At 35.3% G+C, this 24,277-nt stretch overlaps 1 protein-coding gene across 1 annotated transcript in view; it reads left to right on the top strand.

Annotated features, from left to right (window-relative positions):
• The window catches only part of LOC136811277 (vacuolar protein sorting-associated protein 33B-like), a 37,733-nt gene extending 18,272 nt beyond the window's left edge, over positions 1-19,461 (top strand). The window contains exons 10-23 of the mRNA XM_067067891.1: positions 352-429; positions 653-726; positions 1,704-1,790; positions 1,939-2,032; positions 2,218-2,292; positions 2,912-2,976; positions 3,613-3,667; positions 3,870-3,916; positions 4,548-4,619; positions 13,984-14,025; positions 14,230-14,334; positions 15,533-15,626; positions 16,081-16,197; positions 18,486-19,461. Of these exons, the coding sequence (XP_066923992.1) occupies positions 352-429; positions 653-726; positions 1,704-1,790; positions 1,939-2,032; positions 2,218-2,292; positions 2,912-2,976; positions 3,613-3,667; positions 3,870-3,916; positions 4,548-4,619; positions 13,984-14,025; positions 14,230-14,334; positions 15,533-15,626; positions 16,081-16,197; positions 18,486-18,556 (1,076 nt within the window). The 3' untranslated portion in view covers positions 18,557-19,461. The remainder of the gene's footprint in view (positions 1-351; positions 430-652; positions 727-1,703; positions 1,791-1,938; positions 2,033-2,217; positions 2,293-2,911; positions 2,977-3,612; positions 3,668-3,869; positions 3,917-4,547; positions 4,620-13,983; positions 14,026-14,229; positions 14,335-15,532; positions 15,627-16,080; positions 16,198-18,485) is intronic.
• Positions 19,462-24,277: the final 4,816 nt, after the last annotated feature.

Raw genomic sequence — 24,277 nt, 5'->3', positions numbered from 1 at the left:
GTCCAAAACATCATGAATAATGATGAAAATGATCACTATCTTTCACTGAGATTTGCAGCTAAGCCCACTTTCGGCAGCCATCTTTTTCTAAATACTTTCGCAATATTATCGAAATCCAGATAATCCGTTTTTATTAAATCGGAATAGATCATCGGATTAGATAAACAAAAAAAAATGTCTTGACCGTCGTCGTCGTCGTCGGACGAGAGAGAATTTAAGGCTCCTAGGCCTGAGCAATAAATTTCCAGCTTTATTTCTTGTATGTAATCAAAGCATGGTTGAATATACTGTTTTAAAGCTTTTAAAAATTTATTTTAAAAGATTACTAAGTGATTTTCAATTGTTTTTTAGATCTGGATTTTCCAACAGTTTTGGCATCACAATTGACTTATGAAGGTCTTATTGCAGAATGTTTTGGTATCAAAACGGGTGTGTGTTTTTGATGTTTTTATTTGGGAAGTTCACTTCTAAGAAGTGGTTCTCAATTCAATATTGATTCCGCTCAAACCCCATTCAATAGCCCACGGTGACGGTGAAAAACCGTTATTTTTTTAAAAAAAGCAAGTCGACAATTGGTTGAATCAGCGCTGATGTCCCAAGATTCATTACGCTCAGAGATGATATTTTAAAAACTAAAGCATTCACGTTTTAGGTGTTGTTAAATTCGAGAAGAACGTCACAAGCCAAGATGCACCTTTAACTTTGAGCTTGAATTCTACGGATAAGGTAAGAAAGAAAATTTTGTCAAACTATAGATTCATTCTTGAAAAGGGTTAAGTACCTGTTCATAAATTACGTCACGAACATCACTTGCCTCGTATCCAAATAATTACTGTAGTGATTATGTCCCTTGAGACATAAAATAATTTTTTTATGAATAGAAAGTTGTTAAGTTATAAAACTGGGAGGTTAATCACCATGGGAATAATTTCAAAACAAGGCAAGTGTTGTTCGTGACGTAATTTATGAAAAGGTCTATTCCCGAGTGAGTCTAAATTTTTGCCTTCTCGGTAAGAAATAACGAATTTATGACTGATGCCGTCGTTCTGGATAAGGTTCCACTTTCCGGAGTAGGATTCCACTTGTTTTTCCGGGTTATTCCCGCCATTTCTTCCGGGATAGCCGGCTGAAATAGTAAAGCGTGTTTCTAGAGGTTGACACGGAAAACAGCTGGTATTTAATACGGAAACTGGCTAAACTTTCCGAAGCTCATTTTTTAATTAGCATGAAATTTAGTCTTTTTCCGCTTGAATTTAGCAGTTGAATCTTTTCTTGCATCTATCAAGTATGTTTTAAATTTATTATATAAAGTTTCCGAGAATTTTCGATTGTTTTGTACCTAATTCGTTAAAAGAAACACTGCTTGTTTTTGGCCCTTTTGCTTTTTCTTTCTTGTTATCCCTTTTCCCTTTACTCTGTAGGAAACAATGAATTAATATTCCCCAAAAAACGGTGTTACAGGTCCGGCGGAACAACCGTAAAAGTGGGGAGGCTGAAAGCTCAAAATGAGATGAAATTCGCTAGAAACTTGAGAAAAATTTACTCAAAAGTGGAGAGGCTGAAGTGTCCCCAGTCTCCCCGTTTCCGCCGGGCCTGTACTATCAAGTTTTTTTGAATTTATTCCCGGTGTTAATTCGAATTTCACTATGCCTCTAAGTCTTCGCATAACATTTTATTTCATATACTTTATTGAATATTTTTAGGTTTTTGCTGAGATTCGAGGGATGCATATCACAGGAGTATTTCCATTGTTGAGTTCAAAAGCAAGACAACTGCAGAGTGGATATGATGTATGAATTTCCATTTAATTTTATTTCACTTTTACTTTGCTTTAGCGTTAATCCCCATGGTTTTATAGTAGTAGAACATTCAGAATGAAACAAGTAGATTATTTTCGAAGCGCAAAGTTTACCAAAAATGTTTTTTTTTTCCTTTTAGAAAAAAGATAATTTATCTTCGGTGTCTGACTTCAAGCAATTTGTTTCGGAAGATTTGAAAGAGTTGAAATCGCAACACAAATCATTAGCACTACGTAAGATATCCAAGTTTAATATAAACTTTGTGTGTACTGGGAAATGCCTTTTATAAGCACGGCTGTTTCCAACAGATGGTATTGATTTGAAACTTCTCAAACTACAAACTACAAACTACCACCAAACTGAAAATTTCATGTTGAGAGGCAACTTCATCTTATTAAGATTCCATTCTTTTTGTCAGACATTGGCGCATGTGAGGCCATCATGAAGAAGAAAACGGATGGAAGCTTTGAAGATGTATTGGCTATCGAGCAAGGTATTTCTTTACTCTTTACTCGCCTTAGTGGCAGAATTTTGATATCATTTCCTTGTGCTTCCAAGGATTGATAGGTGCAACGCTTGGCGGCGGGATGAGCTTTTTAGGGGTCTGGTAATGAATTTACTAGGAAGATTTTTTCTCGACGCATGGCACTTTAAGGTTCCAAATAAATCAAAACAAGCTAATTTCCGCCAAAACTCTAGAGAAAGTTTCCCGAGTGTTCAGCATTCGAATAGCTTAACTATATTGACGCTGCTTGATCGCTTATTACATTTTTCACAACAGCACTCCTGCACTTGTGTTTTGGATATCGTCGTCGAGAAGAATTTTTCTTGTAGTTTCGTTACCAGACTTCTCAAAAGCTAACTGCACAGGTTTATAGGTTTAAAGGTGTATTAGAAATTGTAAGAAATATGCGATGATAGATACATGAAGAATAGCATCCCCTGGATAGAATGTATAGTGTATTCTCTCTGTAATTCAAATGTTTCTCTAATTCGAAGAAAATTCTCGATCCCTTGAAAATTGAATAAGAGATAATCAACTGTAATTTATCATGTCGAAATTCTGAGGTTTTTGTCATCGATAAGTTATTACTTTTTTCACATTTTTTAAGCAATGTTTGAGGACACGCAATATAAAGATTCGTTGAATTTTGTTGAAACGTGCATACAGAGACAGGTATGTTGTTGTTAGTGAACCTCACATTTGTTTTGCTGTTGTCCTAAAACTTAAGGTTTTATTTTGTTTAAGAATTTAAAAAATTCCTTGATTTTGCAAGGCTCACTTAATAATGGCTTTACATGCATGTAATCAAATATTCAAAATTGATATTTCAATATAATTATCAAATGCAACACATGTAGACACTACTCAGTCCTTTGAAGGAATATGGTGATTTTTCTATTGTGTTTTAACTGCGCCCAACTCCTTCATCCCTCTTTTTCACTCAAATTTCTTGTAATGAGTGCAGAAATTACGTTTACGTGTCATGAGTTAGCATGAGTGTGCCTAGCTGATTTACTAAGCCAGGATTTTTTAATTAAGTAAGTAATAGGCTTAATCCACTCCAAAAACAATCATGATTTGGAGAATGACAAAAATGCAGAAATCATTCTTCTTTTTAATATTACAATGATAAATTATTCAGATAGGTATTGGGGGCTTCTGTTGAATCCTCGACTATTTGGGGAGACCTAAATTTCAAGGAAGGGAGCTCTTTTTTGGGGCTGAACCTGGACTGACGCTGTGCATACGTTACGTCTTTGAAGGCTACCCCTTTCTTGTTGCCCATATAATTGTTTTCTTCTATTTTAGAGCCCCTATCTGAACTGCTTGAGGATGATGAGCTTGCTTTCAGTTTGCAAAGGAGGTAAACTCTTGTGATGTTTCGCCATAACGATTCAGCAAATTTTATCTCAATCTCAAATCTTTGAAGTCTAAATTGACCCCTTACCCAACCTGATGGTAATTTTCAGTTTTTTTTCCAAACTACATCTCAAAACCCTACTGCTCTAACAGTATTACCGATGGACAATAGATTAGTGAAACTAAATTTCTTTCTTTTTCTAAAGGTATCGATTCAAAAACATACAAAAGTTTGCGGACACAATTTTTACATGTAAGCAACTTTAACATATACATTAAATAATCGCACGATTGGTTATTTTTTCTTATTTGGCGTGCTTTCAAAGAGAGCAATTCATCGTTAATCACACTCTCGAAGGGGTGCCAATTTCTTCAAAATTGATTATTTTTAATACTTTTCACGTGATTGCATATTATAATCGTTGTTCATAAGGCATTCTGCCATTAAATTTAAATCAAATACAATGCAATTTATATTGATAATACCTTATCGATAGAAAGGTCGTCGGTGAAATAATTAATTCGCTGGGAAAAAATATTTGTCGACAAAAAAGTTGTCATTTTAAATCGGAACTGTCTTCTCTAGCTTCTTTGGCAATCCTTTGTTTTTGTAGTATAGCACAAAAAATGGAAAAAGAAGCGCTAAATTATTTAATTGGACAAAAACGTATCCAAAAACCAAGAATCATATGGTGGAAAATAGTCGTCGACAAAAATTTACCATCGCTCAAAAGTATTTGTCGTCTAAAAAAGTTCGTTGGCTAAAAAAAATTTGGTATTTAAAGATATTCACTTTCGGTCAGTTTGATTGAATTGAATTCTTGTGTAACTTTAGTTTATTATGGGTCCTTAGTAAGTATTGTACTCCGTACTTCCATTTGTAGAGCTTTGGATTTCACCATATGACATCGTTCAAGAAGTTCAAAGAAGCTGGTCTAATCAATGAGACAAATGATGTAAGAAAACACAATATTTTTACATATAAGTGTTCCCGTTTCATATCAGTTAGTGTCTATCTATTGTTATATTGTGCTGAATAAACAAAAAATTATTTTTCTTTTCCTTTTTTTGACCAATCTTGCTCCACATCTGTGTCAATTCAATGCGAAAAAGCTTCATGTAAAATAAAATTGATTAGCAAGCAAACGATTCACTGTTATTTAAAAACAAAATGTTTAAAGTCCGAAATACTGGGATACCCACGTTTGAATCTCGGTGTGATGTTGGGTTGGAACCTCTCAGGTTCGAAACAAGAAGGGCTCTGTGAAAAAATGAGTAAAAGTTTTTGCTTAACAGGTTTTATGTAAGCATCTCGTGAAAGATACCATTTAATATTTTTATACAATAAAAACATGAATACTTTCCATTATACATTCTGCTTGCGATAACAAAAAATATATTATAATTGTAGCATCGAACATGTAAACAAATTGTTTTAAGTCAACAAATTCACTGTAATCTTCTTCAATAGGTTAAAAAAATCTCGTTCTAAGTTTAATATTTGTGAAATCGAAGAGTTCTACTGATCAGTCGCCTGACCTCGGGTACTGCAAAAATGTAAATAACCGCATCACAAAACAATCCCAAAATATAAACAAGCGAAACAATTCCATCAGTCAGCATCGATCGCCCTTTAAGCGGAGCACCATTTAACCGACAACCGAAATAAATCAGATCAGGTAGTGTCCAAAATAAAAGGAAACTAGCGATCAATAGGTTAGGTAAATAAAAACGCTTCTTAGCTCGATTGAAATTGCTACATATTAGTTTACTACGTCGGAACGAGTTCGAGATCCTTTTAAAATGTGATAATTTTTCCGACTCGTTGTCATAATTTACCGTCAGTTTGTGATTGTTCTGTTCGCTGACTTCTGTTTCTCGTTCTATCATATTCTTTTTTAACGAGTCTTGGTGCCTCTTCGCTTCTTTACGGTAAAACCGGATTTTCTGACACAAATATCCGTACGTGAAACTAACAACAATGATCAAAAGCGCATGCGCGATAGGCCATGCATAGACCTCTAAAATATAAACTAGATTGGCTGCATGCGGATTAATTGTAAACAGAAACAGTGACACACTCACTATAATGATAAACACCAAAGTTAGAAGTATTTTGTTTCGCGAGTACGGCCATTTTCTGTCGTAATGAATGTCCAGATAAACAGCAAGAAAGCGATCAACAGTTAGCAAAACCATCACTAGAAAATACCACAGACCTAATCCGCAACCTGTCATTATAGCAATGTAGTAATTCAACGTGTTTGTGCCCGCTAGGTGTGACGCGCGGACGATTATACCGCTGAAACAGAAACCAAGCTCGATTACTGATAAATTGATGAGGTACAAACGTTGTTGAGGGCTTAGACGTTTCGATGTTTTGATGAAACACAGTGATATCAATCCTATGCCATGTATGACCATTACGATAGTGTACAATATAATTCCGAATGCTTTTATAGTGATACTTGTTGAATTCAAAGCTGCTTGTCCTTCTGTCGTCATGTTTGACATTCTTCTCTTGAGTTTTTCAGCTTGATTTTTTGATTTTTTTTGTCGTTTTGTCAGCTGAAAAGATTATAGTAATTAGTTAACCCATTAAGTCCCACCGGCATCGTATGATAATTTTTTGGCTCGTACCGGTAGGTTAGTTTTTTTCACCCGCATGGATAAACGTCCTACAAGATTATATGCCTTATTACAGGAAAATAAGAAGACGTGTAATTAAAACACGAATTGAGAAATTTCGTGTTAATCAAAACCCCTTTAATTAAAACCCGCCGTGGTTCCTTTAAAAAGCAAATAAAATACGTGTTAATTTTTAGCGTGCTAATTCCAAGGCCGTTAATATTATGTGTCTACTCATTATTCGTGTAAGAAGATTTTTAGGACAGACAGTTCTTGCAGTGAAGAAAGAATTCGAACACTCTGTTATAAACTATAACTGTACAATCAATCATCTATTTTTGCTTTGACAATCCTTCAAATTAATCTAAACTACCTAGAAGCAGTCTTGCTATATTTACGTATGAGTTTCCGAACCATACAATATTTATATCTAACAATGAGGAAATCTGATTTCATCGATGAGAATTTTACGCAACGGGATTATTATTTATTTTCTGGACGGAGCTTTTAATCACGCAGATGAGATTAAATGTATCAAACTGTCACATACAAAGTATTACAATAGAGTCGATTTCACGGTGAAAATGAATATGGTTGGAAATGATGTGTCCCAATAACGGCTCTACATTAGTTAGACGGAAAAACCTCCAAAGAGTTTTGGACCAGGTCCTAATTACCCATGATTCCTCGCAGATTTCTTAAACGAGAAAGAAAGTGTCCATAGATATCAGACATTAATATTGCTTCTAAAGAGTTGGGTTCATGTCAATGCAATCACTAACTATACTCAAATACGGTGGGGTCCTCTTTCTGCAATTCTGTCGCGAGGCTTGTCAATATAAGTGTATCAGAACATTTATCAATCAATAATAGAGACAAATTTATTCTTGACTGCTCTACAGTACCAAATATATGGTAGAGAGCACATTGTTGAATCGCAAGTCAGAATTGCAGCTATCAGAATATTTAAATATTTTGACAAAAATCCTTTGTTAACTAACTGACACACCAATCCATTCAAAATCACTGAACAAACCGAAGTTAAATTTGAACAAGATTTATTTTTCAATCTTTTCTCCTTTATTCACTCACACTTTGATTGATTATTGGATAATATTGATTTTCTTGAATCACACACTTATTCTTAAATGGGCATCATTCATCTGTAGACCGTTAGAAAAACCACCACAATAAATAATAAGAAAATATCACAACAGGAAGTTGTGTATTTATCCTAAAACCACAACCTAGAAAAACCGTAACCAACTTCATTTGAATTTCTAATAGAATACAATGCGGAGAATAAAACTTTTTCAAGAGTTGATCCCCGGACATTTTTGACCACCCCCCAGAGACATGAGATTTCTAACGTTATTTTAAGGTTGCTTAATTAACAGACATTAATACTTTTTCAGTTGTTATTTCCTTTTTAAAATCTGGAGAACTAATTGTGAGAAGCATTAGCTTTACAATCTTAAGCTGAAATCGAAAACAATTTCTCGCAATATTTTAGTGCCGAAATTTAGGGAAAAACATAAACGGACCTTGTCTCTTGTAATACTACTCCGGGGGGGGGGATACTTAGGCATAAATGGGTACTGGGGATGTGCGGACGGTAAGGGTCGGTTTTTTCACCCTTCAAAGTTTCTCTAAGGGTACCACTTTTTTCAAAAATCAAAGAAAATTTTTCAAAAAAGTCTCTCTAAGGGTCGGTTTTTGGAGGTCCCGTCCGCACATACTCCTCATCCGCCAACCCTAGTACCCCCTGGGCTACTTCTATCCTAGTTCAATGATAATGTTTTTTTGTATCTCCGTGAAAAAGTCATTTTAAGATCATTATTTAGCCAGTATCACAACTTGAGATTGTGTAAAATCCTTTACATTAAATTAAAATTTGAATGTAAAGTGATCCCGATTTTTTAATAAGAACAAACTATATAAGAACATAAGATTCCTATGGCAGAATTGTTAAGAATAAGCTAAGAACATTTTAAGGCTTTGCAGACCTTGAACTACCCGATTTCAAAGGAAAATGAACAAAAATACTCACAAAATGGCAAAAATAAGAACATGTTAAGAACATTTATAGGCTTAAAACTCAAAAAGCTAAGAACATCGGAAGGCTTAAAATTTTTCGGCTGTTCTTATAAAAAAACGTGTAGTTATAGAATGAATGTATCAAATAACTTGCGAGATGAGTTTTCCATATTGGAATCAACCTCATTCAAAGCAAGGTGATATTATCTCTTACAGTAGTTCACATATAACAAACCTGTGAAATTTCTAAAAATAGTCTTTACTAGGTTTTACTGATATATTTGTTGGGTCATTTCTCTCGATTAAAATTATTTAGGTTTAGGAAATTTTCAAATATAAAATTCCTTTCATTGCTGGTAGCGATGTGCCTCTCATTACTAGAAGTGTTAGTAACACTAAAAAGCAAAGCTCTAGGTCATGGGTGATGCCTGTAATAACGTACAAATTTTCTGAAATTTCCTTAGGGGTAAAATTAAGAAAACTGTCCATTGAAGCCTGGAAGTTCAAAGAAAATGTTTCTGTAGCACTCTCTCCTAAGTGTTACTTCTTAATTAAAATATTAAAGATTCAGAGCCCGATTTATATCAGATTTTCTACAATCTTAGTACCCGACTTTCCCGGGTCTTTCTCGAAAAATAATAATCTACTCTACCTTGAGAATCAAAACCATATTAGCTCTGTCACACTGCTTTTCACTTTACGTGAAACTAGAAAAAGACCCGTCTGAAACTAGAAGATTTTACAAGACAAAACTTTTCATTCCATTTAGTAAATTGAGACTTGGTATCATTTTAACTTTAGTAAATATTTTTCGCGACAAATGCAAATTTTAGTTTCATACAGCACCCTCTACTCTACATAATAATATGATATTGCATTTGTTGTAATATGAACCGCAACTTCGACTTACTACAAATTCTATACTCAAAAATCATTTTACTAATGGACCTACTTCAGATTTATAAAGCACGAAGGGTTAGATGTCGTTCTTTGGCTGAAAAGTGTGCCGTGGTTAGGTAGGAAATCCTACTTATGTCACGTGACATTACAATAAAATTACAGCGCTTAACCAATCAGAAGCTTCGCGGGTATCCGAAAACAATAGCAGCAATATTTTTTTGCGATATTCATTTTTTTTTGCCTGCGATGACTTAAAGCACGACATCTAGCCCTTCGTGATTTATAGATATGTGGAAACACCTACTTCAGATCTTTCTGCTGTTTATCCCATTGAAAGCAAATTTGTGATAAACTAATTACTTTTGAAATATGGCCCGTTTTTTCAAAAGCCAAAAGGACCTCTGTTTTTCATTTCCCTTTGATTTCTAGCCTATTTTCTGATTCCCTTTTCATAACTTTAGTTTTTCATTTAAAAAGAAAGTTTAAAGGTTCTTAACTGAGCTTACAACATTTCATCTCAACCTTTGATAACGGATGAATGTAGAGCTCGTTTTTAATAAAAAGATTCGCCATATTGACCCAAAAAAACATCATATGAAAAGTCCGCAAAAAGTTTTCATTAAATAATTTGTCTACTCCATATAATCTACCTTGATGAAAATTTTTGATTAAAAAATCTTTGAAGAGGACCTTTTTTTAATAACGAGAAGATATATAAATTGTCACGTGACAAATATTTATTAAATATAAATTTGAAGTTAAAGCCAAAGACTCTATCTGGAAATTACTTTTAAAATTACTTGACACCTATTTGTAGCGGGGAACAAAACATTGGTTCCGGGGGGGGGGGGGGGTACTAGGGCAAGATGGGTTACGGGGATGCCCCGCTGGTCAGGGTACCTTTTTTAACCTCAACGAGTCCCAGGCAGGGTCGCAAAAAACACCAAAATAGAAAAGTCAGTCCCTCGTAGGGTGCCTATTTTTGGAAAATTTGGGGAAAAGTAGAAAATTTGAGAAAATTTTGAAATTTCAGTCCCATTCAGGGTCACTTTTTTCGCAAATTTTGAGTCCCACGTAGGGTCCATTTTTCGAACCTCAGCGGAGCACCCCCGTCGGTCGACAAGGGTAGTACCCCCCCCCCTGCATTGGGTCATTCCATTTCATATTCATACAAGGGGGTTGACGAACATTTTCAAAAGGGTCTTTAAGAAGAATACAAGAGGTTTAAGGGAAATCTTTGCATTTTTCATAGAGGCTTTTAAAATTTTTCAGGGACCTGGATGACAAAGCATCATCATCCCATGTTTCTTTTTCAAGGGGTAATTTTTTAAGCTCGTTTATGAAATTAAAGTTTCAAGGAGATTATAATGTTTTTTGAAAAATTCCTAATGGGTAAAAAAAATCATTTTAGCTCACCAACTTTAAAAGGAAATTTTTTACAAGAACAAAAGATTCCTTTTTCCAGGGTTTTTTTTTGCAAATTTCACCATTTTTCCAGGTGATATCTGCACACTTTCTAGAATTTTCTTTGGCTTGAAAAGGTTCGCTCCAATGAAGTATAAACCCAAAGGGCTAGAATCGAATCTCCTTGGTAGGATTTGAAACAACAAATCCTACCAAAGTTGCGCGGCCTAGCGCGACCCGCCTGGTTTTTACACAAATGACAGATTGAAACCAACACTTGCCGCTGAATTTTGAAAAAAATATCACTCGAAAACAAAAGAATTGCTAGATTCAATCCGTCGTCAAAAATACGGCGCATATTTTAAGGCTTCACTTTTTCTTGCCTGAGAAAGGCTAAAGATTCTATTCCAGCCCTTCGAGCTACTTCATTGGTTCTCCCGCCCCCTGTGCGGATATAGAATAAAACATCTCATTTTCAGTACTTTAAATAATTATTTGTTACTTTTGACATGGCTTTTATACACTGACAAACGTCAGCAGAATCAACCTCCACCCAGCCAGAGAAGGCCAATATTAATGATTTCGCTGATTATTTTTTCTCAAGTATATGGACAAAAGAAATGACCGGTTTTGTCTTTCAACCTTTCAAACTGCATAGATATCTAAAGGTATCTAAAAGTAGCAAGATCTTTCAGTAATCTGAAAAAACATTGTTTCGGCGATGACTTCGTGCTTCAATTACATTGTCCGTATATGGACATTTTCTTCATTTTATGAATGTTTTAAATTAGCTTTTTTTTCTTCGGTTTAGTTTTATTTCATCTCGCCGCCAATCTTTAACGTAATACTTATACTTTATCTCGCAAACTATATCTTTCATCTGTCTGTGATAAGACTTTATTTATCACCAAGTATAATCAATCGTGAAATTTCAAAATGTCTCTTTTTTGCGAAACTGATAAGTCACTGACAAAACGATTTTCATTTCAAATACTCATTGTTAAGCAATTTAATTGCAAATTCAACCTGATTTTCCGCTGGTGGATTTGCGGTCGTCCTGAATCTTTGATCAATAGGTCTTCATCAATAGGCTACCTTAAGTGGATTGAATTTGGTGTGGATAAATGTTCGTGATTCTTGCGGATTTTGGACATTTTTGCGAAAATTAGTCCTCGCCAAAATTTAACATCAAAAGTTTTATAAAAACAATAAAAACACACTAGGAAAATTGGTTAAAAAAGTTTCCACACAAAAATTTTGGATTCTCAATTTCCAAATGGGATTACTGTATGGAGTTTTGCATGACCGCGCCCAGCCGGCAACAACATTCACACAACGTTGTTTCAACGTTCATTTAACGTTATATGGACGTTGTGAACATTAGATAAACGTTGAAACAACGTTGTGTGCCAGCTGGGCGCGCAACGGTTTTGAAAAAAAAGAGAACTGATCCCTTTCGATTATTTTTCGAATTGACTTCACTTAACTTCTTCGTCAATGCGAAAAATAATCCACTTAAGGTAGTGGTCCTTTGATGTGTCGACATCCCCAGGATTCAAATGCGCTTACAAACCGACAACCCGACAAACCCCAATACAAGGGATGGGATCAGACCTTTTATTTTTTTAAACCGTTGCGCGTGGTCATGGGAAACTCCAAAATCAAAACTTTTCGATGCTGAAACTTTCCCTAACCTTTAGGGCTTTAAATGTTTCTGATCAATCTTGCTCCACAATTGTGTCAATCCAATGTGAAAAAGCTTGTGAATAAAAATTGATGAGTAAGCAAACGAAATCACTCTTATTTTATAAAAACTAAATCTTTAGATTATCTCATCAATGAGATTCATCAGCACAATAAATTCAACCATTCAACCATCTTTTCGACTGTGAAATGGCATATAAATGGAAACTAGAAGCTTGTGAAGATGAATTGAATGATATCTTCATCGGAAATCTTCACTTTTGATGAACTCCCTTATTTCATTTATTCATAAAGCCTTAGAGAGAGTCCCGTTTTTATTAAAAATGATTCTTCATTTGGAAGGGGACCTTTTTTGATTTATTTTATTAAAATTGAATTGAAGCTGAAAAATTTGTCGCGATATTTTATATTCATATCCGCTATAAAATCACTTTAGGTGTGGCTGTCTCGCTTTTCAGAAAACCCAAAGTTTCAATTGAATAAAACCAATAAGACTATCAATAAGGAATTGCACCCATAAGATTTTTGACACCCGGACACGTTTTAATTCTTACTTTGGGGTTATTTATCATGAATATTGTGGTTCAAGGAAGGAAAGGAAAGGGTATTAAACATTCTATTTGTTGCCCTTTTACACCGTCCCTATGTAAACTGTCGTGGTGCTCGAAGCTGGCCATGCTCGAGCAAATGACAACAAAATTTATATTTAAAAGTTTTTGCCAGATATCGGCCTGACTTACCGCTGGAAGGTAAGGAGACGGGTTGGTACCCTTTGTAGTTCCTAAGTCAAGGCTCAAAAGAGTGAACACGAATTTAGTTCATAATAAGTACTCAATATTAAAACACGATACCAACAATAAAATCCAAATAAATATATACAAAAAGTTCATTAGATATCCGCGTCCGGGTGCGCCGCTCACCGCGGTTTGTTTATTTCACTCTGCGGAGATCCCCAACTCTGCAGACTTTTCCGTCTCTGGGTTTAATTTCGGCATGTCATCTATATCAAATTTCTAATTTCTAATTCTTTCTATTTCTAAGTCTTTATTCCAAGCGCAAAATGTTCTCTTCATAGCTCGATGGCTCGTTAATAATTTAGATTTATTCTATCTCTAGATCGTTCTACAGTTTTTTCACCATGACAAAACACTTTGAAGCGTCGGTTGTTTGCTATCGCCCGACTTCTAAGCAATACCAATAAGGATCATAAATTACGCCGAATCTTTATGAAAGTCGCTAAATTGACGGCGAACATTGACTAGGATTTGCATCCCAAAATTTTGAATTTTTTGTTTGAAGATCGAGGCTCCTTGCGAAATTTTGAAGACATAGCATGAGATAGACATAGCTATTAATTAGCTTCCTTCTTGTAATAACAACTAATTCAAAATGATTCATGTAAAAATTGTTAAAAGTTAATTTCGCCTTGAGGTTGAAAAAACCACAAAGGTTAAGCCATTTTTACACCGTTTCATATTATGCCGGCCCTTCGACCGTCGAAGGCTAAAAAATAACGCTAAAGAATACCGGCATGAAAAGGGTTGACCAAATATTGAATTTTATTTTTAAGAAATTTCCGTCGTAAAAAAACCGAAATCATTTGTTGTCAAGTCCAAATGAGTAATAATTTTTTACTTTATTCTTTAGAAAAGAAATCTGTTTCCAAAATCACGAAAGAAGTTTAACTTGGTGAGTATTGCTAATTAATCTCTCGAATTTGAAAAATTGCACAAGATTTACTGATTTTTTCATTGTTGGCAACCGCCAAAATTTAACCTTGGGAGAAATTTTTCCGTCGTTTTTCCATGGCAACACCTTCTATAAGTTTTACGAAAGTTTCTTACAAAGTTTTTAAATTGTTGATAAAAGTTTGATTTTTTTCATATCTGACAGATCCCAAAATCACCAGAAGCAGCAAGCAAGGGTCCAGTACCAAAAGATTTATCCTATGTTTTTGGTGGTGCATATACACCCTTCCTCGTCAAAATTGTTGAACAGGTTACTTTTCACACACAATATTCAAAGATTTATATTGTTATGCGCGTTCGAGATTCAAGTTGCAATTTACAAAAATATAAAAAGGTGTTTTGGTTTCCCAGGGGGGGCTATTAGAAATAGAAGTAATAATTGAAACATACCATCCCATCGTGAAAAGTTTTAACATCCTTGAAAATTGCCCTCTTTAATTTTGATCGACACTGAGCTAAAATCATACAAAATGCCAAAGAAAAGAGTACTTTTATCAAGAACTTCTTTGATCAATCCTGAACATAAAATATTGACAAAGGTGTTATCGTCTTTGTCTCATACTTAGCATAAGATTATGATCTTTTTAAGTTTATGACTACATTATTCTATGGTTTACATTCCAGGGCGTGTATCATTTTGGTAGAAAAGTCTGGGTTTTTTATGTTTGAGAAAGTGAAATCTAGGGTGGGCTTCCTAATAATGACCTTATTTCCTGGAATATCATTATCAAATACTCCATGTTGGAAAATCACTTCCCAAACTTCAGATAATGCAAGATTCTTAAACTCATTGGAATCCAGTAATATTGTGTTAAATTACAGCGGTTTCTTTTCGACAAGCCCAGTGATCGATATCAATTTTTTTCTACTAGTCCCGAGGTGTATGGAGGGGGGGTGGGCACTAAAGGTAAACGACCTACCGTATGTGCGACCCTTAGGGGTCTTTTTTCCAAGCTTTTAAAGTGCACTGTAAGGGTCGAAATGAGCAAAGATGAGAAAGAGTACACTATTTTGCTACTACAATACAATATTTTGCCTTAAAATGGTCAAAGAATTTCAAGAAAATGAACTGTAAGGGTCTGATTTCAAAAACCTAATTTTGGGCCACACGTACCGTCATTTTTTAATAGAGTATAATACTACCAGTGCGTTGTTGAAGTCGTTAAAGCCACCAAGACGATCACACCTTGTGGATCAACACTAAAAAACTGTAGATGTTTTTTTTGATAAAAAAATCCAAAATTTTTTAAACCTTGGGATTATTTTTACCTTTTTTGAGCATTTTTGTCAATTTCCCTATGAAATTCGGTGTTCTAGAGTCCTCAAAGCCTTTGAATGTTCTTAACTTGTTTTTAACATTTTGGCCATCGAAGCCTTATGTTCTAATATAGTTTGTTCTTATAAAAAGCTGTATATAACGCGTTTCTTTTATGTTTCGTTTTATGTAGTTGCTGACCAAACCATACGTCGGAGGTGTGGAAGAAATGTTGAAAACGTTACAAATTCCCGCCACGGAATACAAAGCTGGTTCCTCTGCTAGGCGTAAGATTGATCTTTGAAATATTTTTTCTGCCCAAAAACTAGATAGAATCGCTCAAATTTTTCATTAAGAATGTTTTTTCTTTGAAACATTGTGAGATTCTTATCAAGTCTCATTGGGGGCAGCACTAAAATCATGAAGCTTTTTTACTTTCGTTGTGTAAAAATCAGAATTTTTTGAGAAAAATGGTCCATAGAAGACAACATTTGCCCCGATCTAGCGTAATGTTCATGTCTAAATATACCACTTTTCTTAATTAGGGGTGACCGTATGCAAAGAAATCTCGAAAAAACCTCATACTCATCTATGACTGATACCAAACCTATTTTAAATATTAACTGCTTTACGTCGTGGTCTTCAAGGGTCAGCTCCCATAATAAGTAGGGCTTACCCACCCCCCCCCCCCTTCACTAAGATGTCTATTTTAAAAGCAGTTATTCTTGTTGTATTTTTCAGAAACTCAGAGCAATTTCAAACCATCTCAAATGGCGCTGAAAACAGTTTTAGTGGTTTTCATTGGTGGTTGCACCCACACTGAGATTAATGCTTTGCGATTTATTGGCAACCAACTTCGTAAGTAGAATTTAATCTAATGAATTATTTAGGTTGTTTGAATTACAGAGAAATAAATACATGTTTTTTTTAGAACAAACTATATAAGAACTTCGATGGCCAAAATGTTAAAAGCAAGTTAAGAACATTTTTAAGGCTTTGCGGACTCTAAAACACTGAATTTCTTAGGAAAATGGACAAAAATACTCAAAAAATGGCGAAAACAAGAACATGTTAAGAACATTTTTAGGCTTCAAAAAGTGGATGTTCTTATAAACGAAAACGTGTAATTTCTAGACTTCTAGTTTCTCCATGACTGACTGAGAAGAGAATGAACTAGAAATATATTTGTGTAACAGAAATAAGATTTAGTCCACATTTGAAGAAACTATCTTTCTTGGAAAAGTTATAGCTGGTTATAGTGATGTTTTCTTTGTTTGAAAGTACCTTATTGTAACTAATTTTCCCGGGAACTCATATTTGCGGTCGAAAAAAAATCGGGAAAATTGCATTTCGCGGGTTTTAATTTTCGCGGTTTAGCCCTTTTTTGGACAAATTTCTTTCATTTTCCTAGGGATTTTTCAAATTTTTTGATAAAATTGGAAAAAGTTGTATTTCGTGGGTTCAAATCTTCGCGGTTTTGCCAAAGAATTGGAAAAACGCTAAAATTAGTTCCCGCTAAAATTAGTTCCAATAAAGTAATACCTTTCTTATCACTTTAGTAGGATTCTGTTCGTCCTCTAACGAAAAGAGTTTCTTATAGAAAGTATATATCTATAGAGGTTTGGGATTCAGACTTTCACTATAAGTGCCTGATAAACTGACATGAACGGAAAAGATGGTGTTTGTAAATATCTTCAGAAAATTTTTAAAAATCCGTTTTTTCTGAAAACCTAAATGGTTAAGATAATATTTAGATTTGGTTAGCGGTTTCGATAGTTTATTTTGATTGGGATTTTTCGATCGATCCCTGAGATTCATTGTCTCAATGATATAGTAGCTGAGATAATCTTTTTCCATTCGTGTACACCTTCTTTTATAAGAACATCTAAAACTTTTTAAGATGTTATTAACTTTTTGAGTTTTAAGCCTAAAGGGCTCTGTGTAGTGAATTTTTCATACTTGCCATTTACAAAATATAGATTTTTGCCTGATTTAGCCAAAAAGACTATGGCATGTTATACATTTTCTGTTAGGCCAACTATTCCTGAATCTGAAAATTTAAAAATCATAATGAAAAATTTTGATGAAGAAGAAAATGAAGACTTTTAAGAAGAACAGTATTTCAACTTTGAAGACCTTATTTTCGGCGAAGAAAAAACATTTTGAAAATATTTTTGCGTTAGAAGGTGTATGTATATTGGTTTGCAATTAATGATATCAAGGTGGGTAGTATCATTGAGTTTTAAGCACGAAGGGCTAGAGGCGAATCTTTAACCTTTCTGAGGCAAGAAAAAGTGAAGCCTTAAAATATGCGCCATATCTTTGATGGCGGATTGAATTTAACGATTTCTTTTTTTTCGAGTGGTATTTTTTTTTAATCTAGCGGAAAGTTTTTACTTTCAATCCGGAATTTGTATAAAAACCACACGGGCAGCTCAAGGCTGCGCAACTTTGGTAGGATTTAGTGGCTTCAAATACTACCAAGGAGATTCGATTCTATCCCTTCGGGCTTATACTTCATTGGGTAGTATTCAAAAGGTTAGTTTCCTAATCACAGGAATCTTTAATTCTCGTTTCATTGGGTGACTTTCAAAGACATTTCACGTTTTGTGGTCAGCTTAGACAGAACAAAGTCTTTGCTGAGCAAATAAGGTTACTAATGAGACAAAGTAGTTAAGTTAAAATTCGAGGCAAAGATTTTTAAATCGGGTCTTGTAGTGATTGAGTTATAAGCTTTTGATATTGAAAATTGCACGTAAAAACACGCATATTAGGGGTATTGAATACATGTTTTTTCTTTTATAAGCATAGCGTTTATAAGCATATGCAGGCTCAGTTTTGGGTACCTAAATAATGGCTCTATTGTTGGAGAACAATAGAATACTAAGCATAATGCGAGTCTGATATAGGAGCAGACACTTGCTTATAAAAAAAAAACATGCAGCATTTATGAACGTTTTCGGTTAGGATTTAGATCGAGGGGCAAATCTCGTACACAATTTTATAAATAAGGAATAAATCAAAAATAAATCACAAATCTTGTACACCATTTTTCTACTTTTTCGAGTGATTTACCCCTCGATTCAGATAATACATAGTATCTTTTATCATATATTTTTAAACACAACAACCATTTTTCTTCACAGGATATCGTTTCATTATTCTAACGACGGCCATTGTGACTGGCGAAGAGTTCCTACAATCTTTTCTCGTGTGAGAACGTTATTGATTCCACGATGATGAAGACTACGTTACGATGGAAACACGGAGACGGTGGTGACAAGTTGAGATGGCTTTACGACTATAAGAAGGGACAGCGGAGAAAAGATTAACCGTCATTTTAGTATACTGGTTTGATGTCATTTTAGTATACTTGCCAACTTACTGAGGTTCACACCAAGAAGTTTTTTATCGTACTGGATATTCAAAAATGATATCTGACCAAGACTTTAGCAAGTATCACGAATAACTTTGGAATCTGTGTGATGAAGTTATATTTTAATCATAGACCTTTTGATACAAACATGCGTTTGCTATATGGACCTTAAGATGAATGTTATTTGAACATTTATTGTTACCGTTTTATGGAGCTTTTGGGTGATCAATGAGAATTAGAAAATATGTACGAATTCGATTTCGTATTCACTTGGAGATGTGGTGGAGATAATAATTTTTACTTCTGAGTATATCATGCCATGAACAATTTAAACTTTTAGGAGTATTTTCTCAACTTAAGTAACAAACTGTTTACGATAGTTTTAAATTCTTAATAAATATCAATGCGAGCCACCACCATCACAGTCTCAATTTATCCACATGAACTGACAGGTTTGTAGTGTTAACCAATAAAATAAGAAAGATGAAGAAATTCATTCGCTGCCAATCGCTCTCACTCCCACTGTCCGTTCAAAGTGAACAAGATACACGAAATAAGGTTCAGTTCTTGCTTTTTTACGTTTAGTTTTTTCTAATGAAACGATTTTTCAAATTTTCTATTTTGTAAAAAAATTATGAATTGTACATAGTAGGTAGAAATTATTTTTTCAAAGTGATGAAAATAAGAAAGGGCACAACAAGATAAAGTGAAGTAAGTATGAGAAAAATAAATTTGTAACTGTGCTTTCTTTCCCCCTTCGACAAAAAGTTCCCAACCTACTAAATGTTTTCGCTAAATAAAATTTCGCGAGAATCTACCACTGAATCCCTACTCAAGTGAGTTACGGCATGTCCAAAGAAAAAGTGAACCAGTTCCACTCACTTTCAAAATGTCAAACATAGCTGGAAAGAAGCGCTTGTGATGTAGATCAACACGTGATATGTGTATAAAAATTTTAGGTTGAGGCTATAAGAAGTTATAGCCCAAAAACCTGTATTATGACGTCATAAACATTACATAACATTACGATTTCGCTTGCCCATACATTGCGAGCTTGTCCTTCGCTCCGTATTCACAAAACTAAGTTGCTAACCTTTACACATATCTATCCTCCCGGGGGGGGGTACTAGGGCAAGATGGGTTACGGGGATGCTCCGCTGGTCAGGGTACCATTTTTTGACCTCCACGAGTCCCAGGTAGGGTCGCCAAAACACCAAAATAGAAAAATCAGTCCCCCGTAGGGTGCCTATTTTTGGAAAATTTGGGGAAAAAGTAGAAAATTTGAGAAAATTTTGGAATTTCAGTCCCATTCAGGGTCACTTTTTTCGAGCGTCAGCGGAGCACCCCCGTCGGCGATCGACAAGGGTAGTACCCCCCCCCGGGCTATCCTCCGTCCTATCCTAGATTTTATCAAGGTGTTTAGAAAGCCCCCTCCTGGATTTAACCCTCTAAAGCTCTCTCATCGCTCCTGGGAAAAAAAGAACAGCAGATAATTCCGTTGGTGGCTACCCCTGCTGCTCACATTCCTCGTATTATGCAGCCGTTTCTGGTGAGAAAATCAAGAATTTTTTTTTGCTGAGAAAAGCAAAATACGAAGCGTTGTGGCGCAATCCCGGGAAAGATTTTTCGATTTTGTCGACGTCAGCTTGATTTTCATAATCTTTTGCAAAATCAAAACAATCACACGATTCAGATTTTTTTCAAATTATTGTTGAGCCAGTGTCCAGCCAATGTGCAATGAATGAAAAAAAGGAAAGATTGTGGGTGGTTGCTGCAAAGTTTCAGGTTTCTATAAAAGCAATCCCTCATATCGAATTCAAACATTCTAGTTTAGCGTTGAAAGAATTAGGTACAGATGACAAATACAATATATAGAAGGAAGGAAGCGAACTACAAGAGCAACACAAACACAAGGTTAGCTATTCATCCTATTATTTTGTTTTTACTCTTCTCTTGTACACTGCCAGTCTGCTAGTTGCAAGCCTTTTTTTAAACAACCTTGTGTAATTTCAAATTGATTGAATAGACCTTTAACCATTGACCAGAGGACCCTGCCGACGCACCAGACTTAACGAACACCGGACACGCGAAAGTCCGGTGTAAAATGAGAATTTTTTTATCACCGGACAATTTCTACACCGGACTTAAGCAGTGTGGCTCGAATCCTTCAGATCCTTGGTTAGAAAAAGCTATACCTGTTTACTTTTTTCTTCCCAGATTCAACAAGCCATCAACCAACAAAATTACCACTGACATCTGAAAATTCACACAACCTTTTTACTAGACACTTCTAAATTATCTGCCATTATGAAGATGTTCCGAAATTAACCAATCGGGTTTACAATCGGAATTCCTCTGGGAGTTAGCGAGTCGGGAAATGTAAAGTTATGTAATAGGTAATACATAATTTTTCCGGGGTTAAACTTATAAATAAAATTGAATTATGGTTTGTTTTTTTCTTCATTATATATTTAAGTTTTCATTATCAAAATTCTAGAAATGCTAGTTTGTAGACCATATTAGAAAATGGTTATATATTTCGCAAAATAAACACTTACAAAAGCTATTACTTACTATTTTTACCCCCGCTTTTTGAACAGCGTCTTCTGTGGGCGTGATATCAGGCGGAGACAAAACGCCCTCATCGTAAGATTCTCCTTTTGTCAAGTCTGTCGGTCCTATTGTTCATGCTAAATCCATACACGATGACGTCAATGTTTGGCGGCATACCTGAAAATAAAAAACAAAAAGATTATCATATTATTTTTGCATGAATTACGCTACCTTTTATACGTCATTATAAAATTATACAAAACGAAAGCGAGTCTAGGCCGCCCGCCTAGAGCGCGGGCCCTAATATTTTTTCTCTCGCGGTCTTCAGGGGAAAACGAAAGTGATCGATATTCTTTGAAGGAAGAATTTGCCAAACAAACCCCTAGACAAAAAGATGTATTTTGAGGTTGGGAATGGATCCTGCGAAAATGAAAAAATTTTGACTAGGCGTTTTTTTGGCAAAGCCAAAAACTCTAATTTTTTTCTTCCCTCAAGCTAAAAAGGTTACAGGTTTTGGGCAATCGAGGCAAAAATCAGCAAAAAGTTGGTGTTTTCCGTAAATCTGAGAATCGCGATAAGATCCTCACTGTTAAGGAAGTCGGATGTCCGGTGTCGGAGAAAGATATTTTTCCCACCGTACAATCAAAACACCAGACATGACCAGTCCGGTGTTTCCTAATTTTTTGTTTCATAAATGTCCGGCGTCCAAAATTCCCTGTATGCAACACCGGACTTATTGCGTCCGGTGTAGCGAAAGGATACTTTTTGCCACCGTACAAATACACCGGACAGTCAGGTGCGTCAGCAGGGTCCTGTGACCAGACAGTGTCAATCGAACGAATCGAACGCCAAATCAATTGAACGCAATAATTGAATTGAACACAATCGAATAATTGCAATTCGATTGTCGAACAAACACCGGACACACAAAAGTCCAGTGTAAAATGAGGATTTTTTTTACCACCAGACATAAGGAAGTCGGATGGCCGGTGTCGGAGAAGGATATTTTTTTCCACCGGACAATCGAAACACCGGAATTTTTTGTTTCATAATGTCCGGCGTCCAAAATTCCCTGTATGCAACACCGGACTGACACCGGACTTATTGCGTCCGGTGTAGGGAAAAGATACTTTTTGCCACCGGACCAATACACCAGACAGTCCGGTGCGGCGGCAGGGTCCTGATTTTATTTGCTTTTGTACAATACTTTAATAAGCGCTGGGCCGCTCATGCTAAAAAGCTCTAACAGAGTGATCCAATTTAATTTAATTGCAATCAAACTCATCGATCATAATCGTAATCGAACCAATGGAACATAGTCAACTATTAATCGAACCAATCTAACGTTACTCGAACGCAATCGAACACAATCGAATATTACCCAGGAATCGGCTGTTCGATTGAGATTCGATTACGTTCGACAACCGAATCGCAATATTCGATCGCGTTTGATTACATTCGATTGGTTCGATTGCGATTTTTGTTCAAAGTTGTTCGATTGACACCGTCCTGGCTTTAAGCGAAGGTGACAATCTATCTATACTGTCATCATTGATAAACAAACAAGTTAAAAGTAGGAATAAAGAACACCTGAAAAGACTTCACACTAGAATAAAGCAAAACACAGGCATATTAGGCTAGGTCTAAAGCTCTAAAACAGTATCTAATAACATGAAAACCAGAATATGATTCTTCAATGGTCAAATCAAAACTATAAAGTGCAATTACATTACAAACATAGCCTGGATATCCTAACCTGAGATCAGATTGTGATTGTTTTCTGCACACCACGCTGAAGCTCTAAAGGGATGTGTGAAAACAAACAATCTGGCGAATATGCAATCTCGAAATTATAAGGACCGCGTTCGTCTAAAAGGACTAGGAATGACAACAAAGTTGCGCGATTGTGTTTGTGAATAGGGCGCCGTATCAGTTTTTATTTTTCCGGCGCACAACAAGATTCTTTTTGTAGAATTTTCCGCGGGAGGACTAATTTTCCTCAGATGTATAATTTTCAAGCGCCTTTACCAGTGGATACCCCTTAAAAACACATACCCCTTAAAACCCACAAAGTTGTATTTAATGCCTTACAAAATTTCTGGATTGACGAGAAGTTCTGTAATGCAACTTTTTGAGGCCTCTTATGAATAACCTTTCAGAAAATACCAAAAATAGCTGCTTTCTATATTACCAAAATGTAGAAAAAGGGCTGTTTAGAAAAATATGCCATTTATTTTAGTTGCAAAAATCGTGTTTTTCTGGTTTGCTGGAAAGGCACTTGAGACTAAGTCCATACAACCCATACTTTTTAAATACCTATAATATACATGCATCTGAAAATAAAATAGTTTTTTTGAAATATATTCACTAACAAAAATAAACCGCCTTTAAAGTTGTGACAGATTTTTGTAGGATTTAAGGGGTACCAAGTTTGGAAACCTTTATACGGAAAGTTAAGTCAACAATAAAAAGTGTAACACAATTTTAACTTGATAAATGGAAAATTGTAAAAAAACACAACAGAGCAAACATTTCCATAATCTAGAAAAATCACTTGAAACTAAAATGACATGTTCTTCAAAGCTAATCTATCAAGCTTTGAAACATCCTGGAAATAAGAAAAAATAGAGTCATACAGTAATCTTGAATGTCCCATTTTTTTCCTCTTAATGGCGAAGCTCTGATTGGACCATCAATAATATTCTCAACCTTGAAGATTGCAATATCAGGGAGGTGGGAGGGAGTTTCCTCCATGACTGTGGTCAAACCAACCCTTGGCTTTAAACAGCTTAATTCGATTGCAGTCACTTTGCCATTTTCATCATCCAGAAAGCGTTTAATTAACCGCCCAATACATAATTTCCTGCTTTTCTTGGTTTCCCATATCCCTGCAAACCACTTCCCGACAATATCGTTCTCCTTTGTTGGTGGAGAAAGGCTATACCACGTTTGAAGCAATTTGTCAGATGGTGTCTTCACTTTTCTTTCATTCACATTAGAAGCACTCTC

The sequence above is a fragment of the Clytia hemisphaerica genome, unplaced genomic scaffold (genome assembly GCF_902728285.1).
Source record: "Clytia hemisphaerica strain Z4C2 unplaced genomic scaffold, Clytia hemisphaerica genome assembly, whole genome shotgun sequence".
Taxonomy (NCBI): domain Eukaryota; kingdom Metazoa; phylum Cnidaria; class Hydrozoa; order Leptothecata; family Clytiidae; genus Clytia; species Clytia hemisphaerica.
This window is presented reverse-complemented; position numbering and strand designations above follow the sequence as displayed.